The following is a 17,672-nucleotide window of genomic DNA, read 5'->3' on the forward strand; positions in this document are numbered from 1 at the left end:
TGGTTGCAGCCATTGTGTGACTCCATACCCATATATAATTCAAATTCAGCACCTTCCAATTCAGTCTGAAAGTCAAACTTTAAACATACCTTTGCTGTTGTGTAGTCTACTACTTTCTTTGTGGTCAGATCACATTTGTTCCCTACCAACAACTTGTTGACATTTTCACTGGCATAACGATCTATTTCCTGCAGCCACTGTTTAACATTATTGAAGGACTCCTAAAAAGACAATTTAAAGAGTGATAATATAGTTCTGAACATAACTATTCTAATGAAGCAAGTGATAAACAGAAGTGTCTCCTGACCTAAGAAGAGCTAGTGAGACGATAATAGCTATTAAAAAAGAACTCTTAATGCTGGGAAAGACGTGAACTGACATTTTGATACATATATTCTTATATGAATAAGAATACAGAATTTGAAAGCTTGAGGATGACAATGCCTTATTTGAGAAGGAAATATAGCTCAAACTATAGCTCAGGCAAATCCCATTGTCTTGGAATATGCTATTTATATGCACCACAAAACGTAGTTTTTGAAATTTGTCAAAATTCTGGCTTATGAATAAGGTAGCCTAACTGTTAACTACTAGAGATGTCAAATGTTATTAAATAAATGGGTCCAATGTAAAGATACTTGTTTTCCACAGTCATTTTTAAGGGAGGAAAATTTCCATTTTAAATATTACAAGGAAATGACGTGAGATTTACTAACTAGCAATGATTTCTTCATGTTTTATCACCCAGTACTCCTAATGGTGCTGAATCTAAATCTATAATTTTAGTCATCTCCTAATTAGCTCTGATTTCATATTTGACTGGGGATTGAACATTTGCTATAAGAGTTATACATTGTATTTTCAAAGTTCATCTTTCACTCCTTGGCAGGCAAAAGGACCCTGAAATTGTCTAACTTTCTGATCAAAAGAACAATTACTGCCTCTGAACCACATTCTTACACTATTCTTCACATCCCCCTACCTTCTTTCAACAAGCTTATCTTTAGATTTTCACTGTCCTCTTAAAATGTTCCTCAAAGCTCATCCCTATTTCTGAACCACACACTCCACAGGCAGAGACCCCTAATCTTACTTTTGCCAAGTCCAACAGGTCTAACTACCAGGCAAATTTCTGTTAACACCTATCACCAAGGACACAATATGAGTCAAACAATCCCAGTTCCCTACAAACCCTTGACAAAATGATTTAACTGATAATAAATATAATTTGGGTCCCTTGAAAGCAAATGTAAATCCAATTACTAAATTTTCTGTTTACTAAAATAGGAAATTTTTGGTTGACCAGTTTTATTAGGTATTCAAATGATGTAGGGGAGAAAAAATAACACTGTACCTGTTCTTAAAAGATAACTGGTTTAAGATAAATGTTTTTGTATCATTCACTTCATCTGGGGTGGACAAAGTCTGCTATATAAATAATACTCATCACTTGTATGCAAAGTAAAAATAGTGTGATATTTAATCAAATAATAACTTACATTGTTAGTGTAACACAATTTTCTCCTGGAACTTACCTGATCTGTCACATCATACACAACTATGATGCCATGGGCTCCTCTGTAATAACTGGAGGTGATTGTTCGAAATCTTTCTTGGCCCGCTGTGTCCCACTATCATAAAACAATCAAGAAATCCAAACAATTCCATTAAAACAAGAGTTGGGGAAAAGGCAGCAAGGAGGGAGAACAGTTTAGTTTACAGAGTTGTGGATAACCAGGATTTGCTATGGGAACATTAGCTCTCTGTGCTCACACTACTAAATCACAAAGAAACTGCCAAATATCTGAAGGTTCAAAAAAGAAGGCAGTGTCTAATTTAGCTTGCAGTTAATGCTACCAATATTGTAATTATAAGCCAATCAGCAACTATGTCATACTTTTCATATACTCAATAGCCTTTAGCACTGTGCCAAGCTTACACTATGAATGCAAAGATAGGCTGACTTGATATTAGCAAATCTACTGGTCTAGTGCCCCTGTTAACACATTACAACTCTCATCAAACATAAGACAAAATCTCTTGCTAGCACATTTTATCATCATGGAAAACACTGAAAGGACCTAATAATTCAGATAACTACCAGTCACGTTAGCTATCTAAGGAACAATTATTTTAATCCTAGGGAAAACAATGTAAGGAAGATGATTTCAAATGCTTTTATACAATTCATTTTAAGAGCAATTTACCACACTTCAACCATTTAGGCTCCAACACTGGAAACAAATACACTGCCACATTAAAGTTTGCAGTTAAAACTATTAAAAAATATCAGGTAAACTCCTTTTAAAAACCATGATTTTAACAAGGGCAATGAGAATTTTGTTTCAATTGCTCGTAAATAATGACCTTTCCTTTTTTAAAAAATATTGTTTTTTTAGAAAAGCTACCTACCCCACTAACGGGCTTCCCAGCAGTGGCAAAGGGATATAAGAGACGCAGGTTAGATCCCCCAGTCCTGTCCCCTGGAGGAGGAAATGTCAACCCACTCCAGTATTCTTGCCTGAGAATCCCATGGACAAAGAAGCCTGGCAGGTTCTAGTCCATAGGGTCACAGAGAGTCAGACAAGATGGAAGCAACTTAGCACACACCCCACTAAAACTAATATTTGACTGATGGGGAAATAACTAAACGGTTACTTAATGGTTAACAATTAAAAAAACAAAAAATAGACTTGTAGCCTAATACAAGTGGAGATTATGATGAAACAGCCTTTCATGGGAAGAAGCTGTAAAGTTCTGGAATATATATGTGAACTTGACATTGCTCCCAACTAGTGTCCTAAATGGCAAAAATAAAAAAAATCAGGAGCACTGAGTGAAATCACTTCCTTTTCTAAGACCCAGCCAACAAAGCTGTTAAAAATAAGCTGCAATTTTGGGGAAATTTAAATACAGACTGAATATTAGATAACATTAAGGCATTGGTATCACTGCTATATTTAAAATGGATAACCAATAAGGACCTACTGTACAGCACATGGAACTCTGCTCAGTGTTATGCAGCAGCCTGGACGGGAGGGGAGTCTGGGCGAGAATGGATACATATGTATGTATGGCTGACTTCTTTTGCTGTCCACTTGAAACTACCACAACATTGTTAATTGGCTATACCCCCAAAAAAAAGTTTAAAAAAACTTTTTTAAAGGCATTAGCGTCAGTTTTGTTAGAAGTGGTAACGGTGGTTACACAGTAAAACAGATGCATAATTAGTATTTTTGCAGTAAAATATCATGTCAATAACCACTTTAACATACTCCAAGGGAAGTAATAAAGTAATATGTTAACAATTGTTCATCTAAAACAAGCAAAAGCTACCTTTTTCATCCAAAGTACTAGCCTATTAGAGTCAGAAAACCATCATCAGTAAGGAGCCTCCAGTCTTTCAGGATACCCTTGGAGAAGCAGGATCTCTGGAGTAAAGTCAATTTGACTTCAAAACATTAAATTTAGGTTCCTGATTATGACAGTTTCTTCATCCATAAATTCCAGATATCACTACTTTATAAAACTGCTAAGTTTAAATGAAAGAATATTTATAAAATGCCTAGCATAATACCTCATTATAGTAGCTACTCAATAAAATGTTAGTTCCCTTCTCTTCACCACCACTAACCCCTTTCACAAGGATAGGACAAGAACAGGAAGAAACTATTTCTGAATACAATGGCATCCAAAGAGTAAAATTTCTGCTATCTTCTTGCCACTCTGAAAACTCTCCTGACTACATCCTAACAGTACCTTCCCTCTGTAACTGATCACCCTTTATGTACATAATCCTCATTACCCCTCATAATCACGAGGTAAACTGATTTTCCCTGCTGTGTCTCTCCCACTGAAATGGGATCTCCTATGGGGCTATTTTTCATCCCTCCCTGCAACCTTGAATGTATCTTGTGTAATGTGAGCATTTCCATAAAGCTTTGTGAATGAATCAACAGTCACAGAAAGGCCTTTCATGGGACTGGACTCCATACATGCCCTGCAGTGCTGAATGTTTTGTAATCACCAACTGTGATAAAGACCCTGATGGCACACTTGAACAGGAAAAGCAGAAAAAATAATTAAAATATAGATAAACCCAATCATTTTTTTTAAAGACCTGGAAAACATGAAAGGGTAATTCAAGCCAGGCAAGGTGAAATGTAGCAGGGTTAAAAGTAAAATCTTACATTTAGATTTTTAATGCCCTAGTCACAAAATATAAGAATTAAAAAACAAACCAAAACCTTAAGACCCAAACTAGTAGGTAAAATAGTTATTGAGATAGCAAATGTAGTAAACTCAGGCTTTCTTTCTATGTCCTTGTATGGGCCAATGATGAGAAAATGGCAAGAGTCCCTCAAGTCTGAGAGGGAAAAAAAGAAATTCAGAGACCAAATCAATAGAGAATTTACCCTATGTAGTCCACACTGGCTAGATACTATCTTGTATTTGAATTTAGGAATCATATTTTAGTAAATGGCACTTATACAGGAGTAACCCAGATTGTAAACGGTTCTGAAAACATGCTTCCAGAAAGGAATGATAGGTTGTGATAAGACCAATCTAAATGGCAGGCTACCAACAGAAATTAATTTTGATTAGGCAACCGCAAAGGGTTTTTACACAGATTAACATATATACATACACAGAACTATAGATTTGGTTCTCACAACTACCTATTAGTAAGTCAAATATCATCACACTCATTTTAGAGGTAAGAAACAGAGTCTCAGGAAAAAGGCTGAAGTTAAACCCGTGACTCTCCAACTAATAAACAGCAGAATGAACACAACAAATCCAAGTTTCTGACTCCAAATTCAGAACTCCTTCCAGTTCAGGGCGTTATCAATTCCATAAGAAAGAGCAGTCACTTGTTTTCTATGTTACTTCATACTAAGAGCCAATTCTAAAAGATACCCGAGATTTTTTTTAAAGACCAAAGGTATGTCCATCCTGGTACCCAGACCTATATTAAGTTTCTACTACAACCCCCTATTTTTAATTCAGGGTTGGGGTTTTAAGGATGGGTAAGGGAGTGAGAATGGCACAGGAACACAATATACTGAAAACAGAGAGCTATGGGTCACGTGGTTCTGCTAGTAACGGTAGGCAAGTCATTAAATCTCTCAGCATCCATTTTCTGAGCTGTAAAATATGTAAGAAAAGCTAAATTCCCTTCCAATAAAATTCTACATTTCTAGAGAGTTGGAACATACGATCTAATAAATACTCAACTAAAACAAATATGAAGAACCTCTCCTAGGTTTTTCCTGGATCCAGAGTATTCAGCATAATAAAAGACATGAAAACTGCTCAATATACTTCTGTAAGACGAAGTAAACAAACATCAACTTAGACCCCTTAGACCTCACTGATAAAAGCGCAAGAAAAAGAACTAGGACCAGGTTTGACTTAAAACATGTATTTCTCAACTCTCTGAACAGAAAACTCAATGAAGGAGGTAATCTTAAATCACTTTCAATCTAAACTATTCTTACTCTACCATTCTGTCACAGATGAATGATTCCTAAGATATTTTCATTTTAACATATTATGAATAACAAATACATTCTAAATTTACCAAAATAATTTCCAAAAAATTTCTAGTCCAAAAATTACTTACTATTTGAAGTTTGATTGTTTTCCCATCTAACTCTATAGTTCTTATTTTGAAATCCACACCAATTGTGCTGATGTAGCTTTCTGTATATGTATCATCCTAAAGGGAAAAAAGTTAACAATTAAAATAAATGTTCAATAGAGTAAATAAGAAATATGTTAACTTTTATCTAGAAAGCTGATAAAATTTGTAAGACATAACAATCTGAGAACAGCCATTCCATCCTGTTCCTGCACTCAGTTCACATTCTGAAGACAAAGTGCTATTTAAAAATGGTTTAAGATTTTTTTTTCCAATAGCTATTCTTTAGTTTTCCAATCATATCTTGGCAAATTCTTTATATGTATCATACAGAGAAGGTTTTGTATTTTGAATGATTACGAATGATTTTTCTAATCTGCTAATCAGCAGAATTCTTGTTCCTCCACACCCACTGGTTATTCAGTTTACTCAACACAAACCTATGATCATGTCCCTCTCCTGAAATTCTTTCAGAAGTCAATTTTATTTCTTAGTTATGACTTTTAAAATTGAGATAATTCATATACATAAAATTCACCCCTTCAAAATATACAACTCAGTGGTTTTTAGTATATTCAGAAGGCTGTGCAACCATCACAACTATTTTAATTCCAAAACATTTTCTTCACTCCAAAAGAAAACCCTATACCCAGCAGCAGTCAGATTTCTTCCTCTCCCCCTAGACTCTGGAAACTACTAATCTACTTTATGTTTCCACAGATTTGTCTGTTTTGGTCACCTCACATGAATGGAATCACACAGTATGACCTTTTGTGTTTGGCTTCTTTCACTCAGCATAAACTTTTCAAGGTTCAGCCTTTCTTTTTATATATATACACACACACATAGACACACTATTTATTTATTTTTGGCTGTGCTGGGTCTGGTTTTTCTCTAGTTGTGGTGAGTGGAGGCTATTCTCTAGTTGAAGTGCATAGGGGTATTCTCTTTGCAGAGGCTTCTCTTGTTGCAGAGCACAGGCTCAGTACTTGTGGCGCACGGGTTTAGTTGGTCCACAGCATGTGGGATATTCCTGGACCAGGGATCGAACCTGTCTCTCCTGCATTGACAGGCAGATTCTTTACCACTGAGCCACCAGGGAAGCCCCAGCCATGTTACAGCATGAATCAGTACTTCATTCCTTTTTATGGCTGAAAAATAGTACACTGTATGGATAGCCTACATTTTGTTTATCAGTTCATGGACATTTGGGTGGTTTCTACATTTTAGCCATTATCAATAGTGCTGCTATGGACACTTGTGTATAAGTTTTTGTGTGAACAATATTAACCCAAAGGCTAAACTTTTAAAATTACACCTGTTTTTTCCCTCAAGTACCTATTACAATTATTTTACTCATAATGAAAACAAATTTCAGTTTTTTTATTTAAGTGAAAATATATGTAAATGGAAAGATCACACTTTCACCACGTAACCCCACTGCACAATCATCAGGCTTAAAGCACCACCCAGGAAGTATTCTGCTAACAAAGATGGATTTAGGCTCAATCAAGCCTAAATCTATTAAGAGTAGCACTGTTAAAAAGAACTTTCTTTGATGACAGAAAGGTTCTATAGGCTGTGACTGTCAATACAGTAGCCAGTAGCTCCATGTGGCTAGTGAGAACAAGGAACTGAATTTTTAATTCCATTCAATTTTACTTAAATTTAAATAATCACAAGGGACTAGTAACTACCATAATGATAGATAAAGCACTGCTCTGGGGCTTACTTCCAATTACAGAAACAGGAGCGACAAGTTTAAAGACACCACAGAGAAGCTAACTGACACACCTAAAATGTTGGACAATTTATAGGACAACTGCCCCAGTTTCTGCAAAAAGAAAGTGACATGAAAAATACATAAATAAAAAAGGAGGAGGTGGGAAGTGGGAAGTTGGAAAAACTCTAAAAGACTAAGCAGCAAAGGAACGAAATCAAAGTATGAACCATGGGTTTTTTTAAAAAATTGAAATATGGTTGCTTTACAATGTTGTTGATTTCTGCTACAGAGAAAAGTAATTCAGTTGTACATACATAGACCTTTTTTTCATATTCTTTTCCATTACGGTTTATCACAGGAAACTCAATATAGTTCCCTGTGCTATACAGTAGGACCTTGTTTTTCCATTCTATATATAAAAGTTTGCATTTGCTAACCCCAAACTCCCACTCCCATCCCTCTCCATCCTCCCCTCCCCTCTACTGGCAACCACAAGTCTGTTCCCTATGTCGATAAGTCTGTGTGAACCATGTTTTGAATTGTGATTCAAACTAACACCACACTTAAGATAACCAGGAAAATTTATTTTGTAAGTCAACAAATGTTTTTTATGATAGTGTATGAGTGTTAGTTACTCAGTTGTGTCTGACTCTGCAATGCTAAGGACTGTAGCCTGCCAGACTCCTCTGTCCATGGGATTCTCCAGGCAAGAATACTGGAATGGGTTGACATTTCCTTCTTCAGGGGATCATCCCAACCTAGGGATCGAACCCAGATCCCCTGCACTGCAGGCAGATTCTTTACCATCTGAGATCAGGGAAACCCTATATTAAATACAGTATGCAAGGGGAAATGACACATTTGGGATTGTTATTTGTAGCACTCCAACAAAAAGAAGGAAATGAAATGAGTGTGGGCCAAGTCTTGATAATGCTGAATCAGATGTGTACATGACACTGAGATAAAGACGGCTAAAGACAACTGTAAAATGTAATCAGAGTTCCAAGTAGCTAGAGATAGCTATGTTGACTTATCCTCCACATATATTCACATTTCGGCATAAACAGAATCACTGGGTAAAAGGATATTTTTGAAGCACTGAATGCAATTTGACAAAATACTCATCATTATTTGACATTCATTTTTTAAATTTAAATTGTCAAGTAAGTATCACATACTATAGAAAACGGATAGAGAACAGCATTCAGCACTAGAACATGCCAGGTGCTTTGTTAGAAAAACTTATAAATGCTGTTATTAATAGAATTCTTATACATCCCTGCTGCTGCTGCTAAGTCGCTTCAGTCGTGTCCGACTCTGTGCGACCCCATCGACAGCAGCCCACCAGGCTCCCCCGTCCCTGGGATTCTCCAGGCAAGAACACTGGAGCAGGTTGCCATTTCCTTCTCCAATGCATGAAAGTGAAAAGTGAAAGGGAAGTCGCTTAGTCGTGTCCGACTCTTTGAGACCCCGTGGACTGCAGCCTACCAGGCTCCTCCGTCCATGGGGTTTTCCAGGCAAGAGTATTGGAGTGGGGTGCCATCACTTTCTCCAATATACCCCTAAATGACCCTTACCTGCATGCCTCTGAGCCACCGTACTTGACATTTCAACTGTCCAAATTCTCGGTATCTCTTTCTCCCCACTCCCAAGCTTTACCCCCCTAACTCCCCAGCCCGTGGGCAAGTTGGCAACTTTTATCAATTTTTCAAATGTGAGCTCAGGAAACAGTTATTGTCCAAACATTCCCCCATTCCTTGGCCAGTAGCTAAAGAGATTCTTCCCTCTGTGCTCTCAAAGCTTATTATACATTTCTTAATCATACTTTTTACAGCTTGAATCTATTTTAGGGATCTGAGAATCAGTATTTTTAAAATGCTTCCTGGCTGATTCTGTGTAGGTAATACTGAAAACCGGTGACTTAGGTCAGTAGGAATCCGGAAAGGATTTTCTTTGAAGCACAAATACCTCAGGCTACAGCCATTTTCCTCAAGAAATGCTAGCTTCTTCCCACCTACCCAGATTACTGATTTAATACTAGTAATTAATTTTAATACTTGTCACTTTAATAAATACTGAGTATTATCTAATTTTGACAGTAAAGAATCAGCCTGTAATGCAGGAGACCTGGGCTCGATCCCTGGTCAGATTCCCTGGAGAAGGGAATGGCAACCCACTCCAGTATTCTGGACTGGAGAATTCCAAGGACAGAGGAGCCTGGTGGGCTACAGTCCATGGTGTCACAAAGAGTTGGACACGGCTAAGCAACTAAACAAAAGAAAATTTTTTAAGTCCTTTAATTACAAATAAAACTGAACACTTTTTCACATTTACTGGCAATTTGTATTTCTCCTTTTGTAAACTGCCCACTCATGCATTCATTCTTATTTCCATTAGGACAAATATCCTTTCCTTATTAGTGTATAAATGTGCTTTATATATTGAGACTATCACCTCTTCCTCCAAATACGTTTTGCTAGGACCTTTTGTTTTCTAATATTATGTGTCAACATTAATTTTAATGCAATCACATTTAACAGTCCTTTCTTTCCTGATTTTTTTCCTGTTAGAAAATACTTTCACATATGATTAAAGAGCCACCTAGGTTTTATTCTGGTACTTAACATGGTCTCATTTTCAAATTATTATATATAATGAATATATATGAGACTCATTAATACCTCATCAGAAAAGTAATACTAAGTATTTGAGATGCTGTCAAGCTTGCAGTGGTGGATTTTAAATTTTTTAAAATTCTAATTTTCCCTTGAAAAGCTTGAAGTTATTATAGGCAACAAATGCTATCAGATATTTCCCTTGAAGTGACAATGTCTGTTCATCTGATAAAATGTATACCCAATACTCAGGTCTAGATAAATATAGCCTGTTAGCTGTACTTTCAAGTTAAAAAAAAGTTCAATGAAAAAATCAGCTAGTTTAGCTCATAATGGAAACAACTATACAAATGCTTTTCTCTCCCTTAAGACAACCAACACATTCCAGTCTTCAGTAAAACTGTTTTATGTGTACTCATTTTTTCGCACAGATTATTTAAAAAGGAAACACTCAACAAGGATCAAAATGTTTAAAAATTAATCATTTTTAGAAGCAACGTAAGTGACCATCAACAGATGAATGGATAAAGGAAATGTATATATACATATATACATATCATGGAATACTAGTCCAGCATAAAAAATGAAAATCTGACATTTGCAACAACATGGATGGACTTGAGAGTATTATGATAACTAAGTCAGAGCAAGAAAGACAAATACTGTATGGTATCACTTATATGTGGATTCTAAAAAAAACAAAACACAAGCTAATGACTTTAACAAAAAAAGAAACTCACAGATTTGAGAACAAACTAGTGGTTTTTGGCAGGGAGAGGGGAAGGAGGAGGAGCAAGATAGGGGTAGGGGATTAAGAGGTACAAACTACTATGTATAATACAGAAAGTTACAAGGACATGTACAACACAAGGAATATAGCCAACATCCTATAATAATAACTGGAATATAACCTCTAAAAATTGTGAATCACTACATTGTACATGTAACAGCTATATAACAGAACATCAACTACACCTCAATTTTTAAAAGTATGAAAAAAATTAATCATTTTTACTGTTTCATCAAAGACACACTTAAGTGATAATGGTGTTTCTTCCCTCTCCTGTGAGCAAACAGAGGTAAACACCATGACTATGAGCATAATCTGGGGCTTAGCGTTACTTCAGCACAGGACTAATAAGGCACTTGCGGTTTTACCTACCATTGCTTTTGCACCATCAGGGCAAAGATCAACAGAGTGAAAAAAAGCAAACATCTTTTGTCTTAGTACAATTACTAGGTAATTATTTATTCAGTAAATACTAATGATTTAGTGTTATTAGCAAGCAGTTTTTGATCTCATGGACTCCAGGAGGGTCTTGATAATCCCCACTGGTTCACATCTTAAGAAGCAATGATCAAGATAGCGAGAAGGAAAACATGTTAAATTTGAAGGCAGTTCATAAACACTATGAACAAGACCATGCATTTTATATATTAAGTTGGAAGTTATTATTAAGTTATTTATCAGTTTGTAAATTTAAATGACAACGATGCCACTGTCAAAAAAATAAATAGTCTGTACCAGGCCCTGCTTTTTCTTTTTATTCTACTCAAGTTTTACTTGAAGATTTGTCTTCCACCAAGTCATTTTCAACACAAACCTACCATTTTTTTCCCTTACTCATTATTTATGTTGGAATGAAACATTGTTTGACCTTCAAGGAGAGTATCAGACACTTTGACTTTATAACCACAGTTTTCTTGAATTTCTTTTAGGAACAACAGTATCTCCTCTATTTAAAGAGTCTAGATATCACTGGGAATGTGTATTTGGAGGCTTCACATATAAAATTCCGGAAGAATAAAACTGTTTTATCTTTTGTCTACCCAGAAAATATACACAGCATTAATTCCTTTAAAATCATTTTTGATTTCAACTTACTGCAAACCTAAGAAGAAGGCAAGACTTTCCAACCCCAGAGTCGCCAATCAGAAGTAACTTGAATAAATAATCACTGCGAAGAGAAAAAGAAAATCACATTAATAAAAAGCATATTGTATTATAAGTTCTATAACAACAAAAATATAGCCAAGAATAATAGCTCACTGAGGAAGACTACAGCTTCTGAAAAGCCCATGGACGCCCTAACAGAAGCCCAAACTCCAAGTAACAGCAGTTTGGGGCCCTTTTGATGAATCACTGAACATGACAGAATTATGTATAAATAAGATAGACAATGCCACCCGTATCTCTAACATCACTGAACTTCCAGGTCCAAGCAATGAACAAAAGGAAACGTAAGTGATATGCATTCTTGGAGAGTCCAACAGACTTTCGCTAGAAAATCCCACTGTTCTGCAATATTAGAATACAGGGAGTTAAAGTTTCATTTGTTTTTGCCAGTGAAACAAATCTCTCCTTCAACTTCAAATCTCAAATCATTATTTCATAGCAATCCTCCAACAAAGGGCTTTTATGATCCTTCCCTAGTATCCACCTGGAATTCTCCCCTTTTATTTTAAACTAGAGATACAATAAAATCAAGGGGACTATTTGTGTAAACGTACAACTTTACCAACATTCTAAGCTTGTATTAAATCATACTTCAGAAAACACTGAAAAAAAAAAAAAAACCACTGAAAGCTAGGCTATGTTTATGCACATTTACAATCACTTAGACTATCTCAAAATTTTTCTCAAGGGAGCCTTTCATAAATCTCAAGACAACAGTCAGCCCATGGTCAAAGGAACCACTAATAGATTCTATTCTTTCCAACTCTGACCAGTTCTGTAAGTTCTTTTAAAGCAATTTCAAAATGACAAAAAATCCAGAATTTATAGATTTTTTTCAGAAGACATACAGGATTCTTAAATTTCTTCCCTGTGACTTAGTTTTTATAAAATGCCATCCACTTAAAATGAAATCCAACTATCACTTGCAAATGAAATGTAGATTACCAGTGTATTTACATGTAAGCAAGATGTTTAGGCACGATTATCTCTGGGATTATTAATCAACTGTTTACCAAGATTTGTAACACCAGGGGGGCTTTCCTAGTAAAGAATCTGCCTGCAATGCAGGAGACCTCAGTTCAATCCCTGGTTAGTTAGATCCCCTAGACAAGGGAATGGCAACCCACTCAAGTCTTCTTGCCTGGAGAATTCCATTGCCAGAGGAACCTGGTGGGCTACAGTCCATGGGATCAAAATAGTGGGACATGACTGAGAGACTAACACTTTCACCGAGGTTTATACAGTGGTAAGTATTAAAACATAGCCTTCTGGGACTTCTCTGGTGGTCCAGTATTTAAGAATCCACCTTGCAATGGGGGGACATGGTTGGGGAACTAAGATCCCACAAACTTCAAAGCAATGAAGCCAGAGTGCCACAACTACCAAAGTGCACACACCATAACTAGAGACTGTGGGCCACAAGGAATGGTCCTACAGGTCACCAACTAAGACCCAATGCAGCCAACTAAATTAAAAAAATATTCAAAACAAACAAAAAACACATAGCTTTCTGCTTTACCAAGTTACTGTAGTACACTTATTATCCCTAATTATACCAAAAAGAAAAAAAAAATTTCTTAAATCCTGCCCTGGTAAATGGCAAAATAAAGGTCACATAAGGTAATAAGCTTTTAAAACAAGTGATTAAGAAGGGCTGATTGAAGCACAGGATGAACTTAATAACTAACACCCTTTCCCATTTGAGAGCCTAAATATAAGGGGATAGTACGGATAGGTATTATAAAAATTTACCCTTAATAAATGATTGATACCTCTATTAGTCAGTACATTTGCTGACTGGCTTCAGTACTATTGATACCTTTCTCTTTAATTAGACCAAATGAATTCTTAAGAGTGATGAACACTGAACATTAGCAACGAGTATCTTACAAGTTTACATTTCAGTTAGCAAGAAAAATCACAGCACCAATACAACTACAGTTACTTTGTTTTTAACAGAAATTATGGCACAACAAATGCACTGAATTTACCAACTTTCCTGAGCACAGTGCCAGGTATCCAGTAAACACTCAATAAACATGCCCTGAATCAGTGGTACTGGTAAAGGACAGCAATGGGCTACACATGTTGCCTGTGATGTCACTAACTGCCATAAAGATCAATTTCTCTCTTCCAGAATAACCATAAGGCTGGAGAAAAACATGAATGCTTCCTAACTATGTTACAAGTTACATTACGGTTTCAAAGAAATTAGTAGTCAATTTTTTAAAACTAGCTTTTTCAATTATCACATTCTTTTTAAATTTCACAAACAGCATTATTTTGAAACATTATTTATGTGTTTCTGGTAATTTAAAGCCCAGAGCCATTATAAATAATACAAAGAGTTGAGCACTGTGCTCCGCAATGAGTCTTGCTAAAGAAGCCTGTTTTGTTCTCTCCCAAACCATCAGTTTCACTAACATGACAAGACACATGGAAAAGAACGGCAAACAAAATCAACCAACAAATTTCTTGCCTTATTAAATTTACACACCAAGAGACTATGATCAACAGCAAGTTACCTGCATTGGAACGTTTTAAATTACCTACTCCTGTAGTAGCTTATTTCCAAACTATTAATATACAGGAAGTATTAATACAGGGTAACTTCAGATTTGAGATCACTTAAAGATATTTATGTAACTGTAATTTACAAAACAGAACAAGTAATAATGTTGATAGGAAATATGCAAATCTAAAGTTAGAAAGCTCAAGATCAATTCTGGTACAGAGCCAAGAATAATTTAGCAAAATGTATCTTTTATTCTCAAGAATTTGGATTAAGTTTTCAGTCTGCAATACCATTTTGACTTATGTGAAAAACTGAATTCTATCAGTTGAGAAATTTTTGTACAAGTAAAGAAATCTTTACAGACTACAGTACAACTACAATCACCGCTCCCCTAAACTAGATTGTTTCAGTGAATTCTATCCACTGTTTTCAATCAAAACTTCCTCTAGTCTTTTTCATGTCTAATTTACAATGACAATGATACTTCATACCTTCTCCCCATAGTAGTCTGGAGTCTGTTTTTCCTCACTCTGATGTTTAACATATCTGTCTGTGTGATGGTAAACTGACTTACTCATCCAAAATATAATATTGTGCCTTTAACAAAGCACTGTGTCAAGAGTTCAGAGAACATTTTAATTTTGTGTTTTTAATCAGGTCTCTCTCATTGTGAGTAACAGCTAAGGAATAGTCATTCTTGAGTAACATTTTGGGCAAAATGCCAGAGGAGAAAATCTACAGGACATGGCATGTTAAAAGGACAGCAAACCTCAAAGGCCAAGGCAACAATTTGAGCCACAAAGTAAACAATCATGTACTGGATTATAACCGAAAGAATAAAATAAATATCCCTGAGTCCATAAGGGTACAATGATTAACTAAATAGAGAAAGGACAACTCTTCCTTATGCGAGGATTCCAAATAATACATGTAGAAGGAATAAGAGAAGTAGAAAATCACTAGCAGAGTCACGCTACAGACAAGAGCCACTGATGAATGCTAAAATTAGTGGGTGAAACTTCAAGGAGAGTTAAGGTATCTGCATGACCTCAAAATACGCCCCCCACCTCAAATGTTTATTACCACAGTGGTTTTAACACAGGCCCACAAATCCTCTGCACACTCCTCCCTCCAGGAGATGGAGCCTCTTTAGCTCCCTTCCCCTGAGGGTGGGTTGGTTCTTAATGACTGGTTTCTAACACTGTATGACAAGGGAAAAATAGTTATTTTACAATGGAGAAACCTGACAGATGCCACCTTTACAAAGCGATCAAGGTGAACATGACCAGCAATGTCACACTGGTATCACGGACCTTCTGATATGATGTAATGAGTAGAGTGCTTCACCTCTATGGGGTGTGTGTGTGTGTGTGTTAGTCACTGAGTCATGTCCGACTTTTTGCGACTCCACAGACTGTAGCCCACCAGGCTTCTCTGTCCATGGAATTCTCCAGGCAAGACTACTGGAGAGGATTGCCATTCCCTTCTCCAGAGTAACTTCCCAACCCAGGAATCGAACCCTGGCCTTCTGCATGGCAGGCAGATTCTTTACCGTTTGAGCTACAGGGAAGTCTCACCTCTATGGTATCTCTTCCCAAATCTATAACCTCATCTAATCAAAAGAAAACATCAGACAAATGCAAATTGAGGGAAATTTACAAAATACCTAAGCTCTTCAAAACTGCCAAGATAATGAAAAACTACACTAATAAACTCAGATTGAAGGAGGCTGCTGCTGCTAAGTCGCTTCAGTCGTGTCCAACCCTGTGCGACCCCATAGACGGCAGCCCATCAGGCTCCACCGTCCCTGGGATTCTGCAGGCAAGAACACTGGAGCGGGTTGCCATTTCCTTCTCCAACGCATGAAAGTGAAAAGTCAAAGTGAAGTCACTTAGTTGTTCCCGACTCTTAGCAACCCCAGGGACTGGAGCCTACCAGGCTCCTCCGTCCATGGGATTTTCCAGGCAAGAGTACTGGAGTGGGGTGCCACTGCCTTCTCCGGAAGGAGGCTAATATGATATAATAATTAAATACAACATGGTCTCTTGGTTTACATTCTGGAACAGAAAACGACATTAGTGCAAAAACTGGAGAAACTGAAATAAAACTCTATAGTTTAGTTCAGTTTACCCATGTTAACGTCTTAATTCTGATAAATGTACCATGGTATATAAGATGCTAACATTAGGGGAAGTTGGACAAAGGCATACAGGAATTTTCTGTACTACTTTTACAATTCTTCTGTGAATCTAAATTTACTTCAAAATAAAAAGATTTTAGAAAAACAAACTATGAGGACATTAATGAAATAAGTATAATCTAATTGAAAAAAGCTAGCTCCTGATGTTTTTTAAATGTGAGAGATACATTTTGTGTTTTCTTGAGTTAAATCAACAATCATAAATCATGGTGGAATCTGTAAAATAAAAACTTTGGTTTTGAGGCACAAGTATTTTTTCAGAAAATTACTGAAAAGTGGACATAATTCAGTGAGAAAGTAAGACCGTTAAGAATGACAAAGATTAAGACTGCATGGAAGGGGGGCAGATTCAGCCTTTTAACAACTGGATGGTGGGATGCCAAAGGCAACAGCAAGTGAAAAATTATTTTTGTCATCAGTTTCTCCTTAGGTCAACTCATGGTCTACTTTTTCAATACTGCAGACCCTTTATTTCCATTATTTATGATCTGAACATAATCTTAATACCCATGCCATTTTTGCATGTAAGCATTAATACGTTCCATACCTTAAAAAAAAATCACTATTGTGAGAGCATGAAAACAGTATTTTTAAAAAGTTACTTAAAACCCATTTCTATTAAAAATTCTATTTAGATAAAATGCTTTCCTTTTTATGAAGTTACCAAACTGCATACATAAAATAGGAAGTAGGAGATGAATCTGCTTGTTGCTCAATCTAAAATACTACTCAGAATTCCATTATATCAAGAGACTATTACATGATATACTACTATGTAAAAAGATTATAGAACATCTTTGTCCAGTATAACCCATTATTGTTAAAAACAATTTGTACACACATCAAAGATTTGGGGAAAGAAGTAAACACTTCTAAACTGTATGATTATACTTGTCTTTTCTTTCTATTTTTAAAATGTCTACAATCACAGTTACTACTTTTCTAAGCAGAAAAAAAAAATGCTATTTGAGAAGAGGAAAAAATTTTAATCAATGGCTTATTCAGTGACTAAACAACC

The 17,672-nt window shown here is 36.1% G+C and overlaps 1 protein-coding gene across 1 annotated transcript in view; it reads right to left on the bottom strand.

Annotated features, from left to right (window-relative positions):
- The window catches only part of RAB1A (RAB1A, member RAS oncogene family), a 29,864-nt gene that overhangs the window by 2,063 nt on the left and 10,129 nt on the right, over positions 1-17,672 (bottom strand). Inside the window, exons 2-5 of the mRNA XM_027555640.1 lie at positions 11,868-11,940; positions 5,627-5,722; positions 1,536-1,631; positions 90-221 (exon numbers count right to left, since the gene is read on the bottom strand). Coding sequence (XP_027411441.1) covers positions 90-221; positions 1,536-1,631; positions 5,627-5,722; positions 11,868-11,940 — 397 coding nt within the window. The remainder of the gene's footprint in view (positions 1-89; positions 222-1,535; positions 1,632-5,626; positions 5,723-11,867; positions 11,941-17,672) is intronic.

This window comes from Bos indicus x Bos taurus, chromosome 11, assembly GCF_003369695.1.
Source record: "Bos indicus x Bos taurus breed Angus x Brahman F1 hybrid chromosome 11, Bos_hybrid_MaternalHap_v2.0, whole genome shotgun sequence".
NCBI classification, from domain to species: Eukaryota; Metazoa; Chordata; class Mammalia; order Artiodactyla; family Bovidae; genus Bos; species Bos indicus x Bos taurus.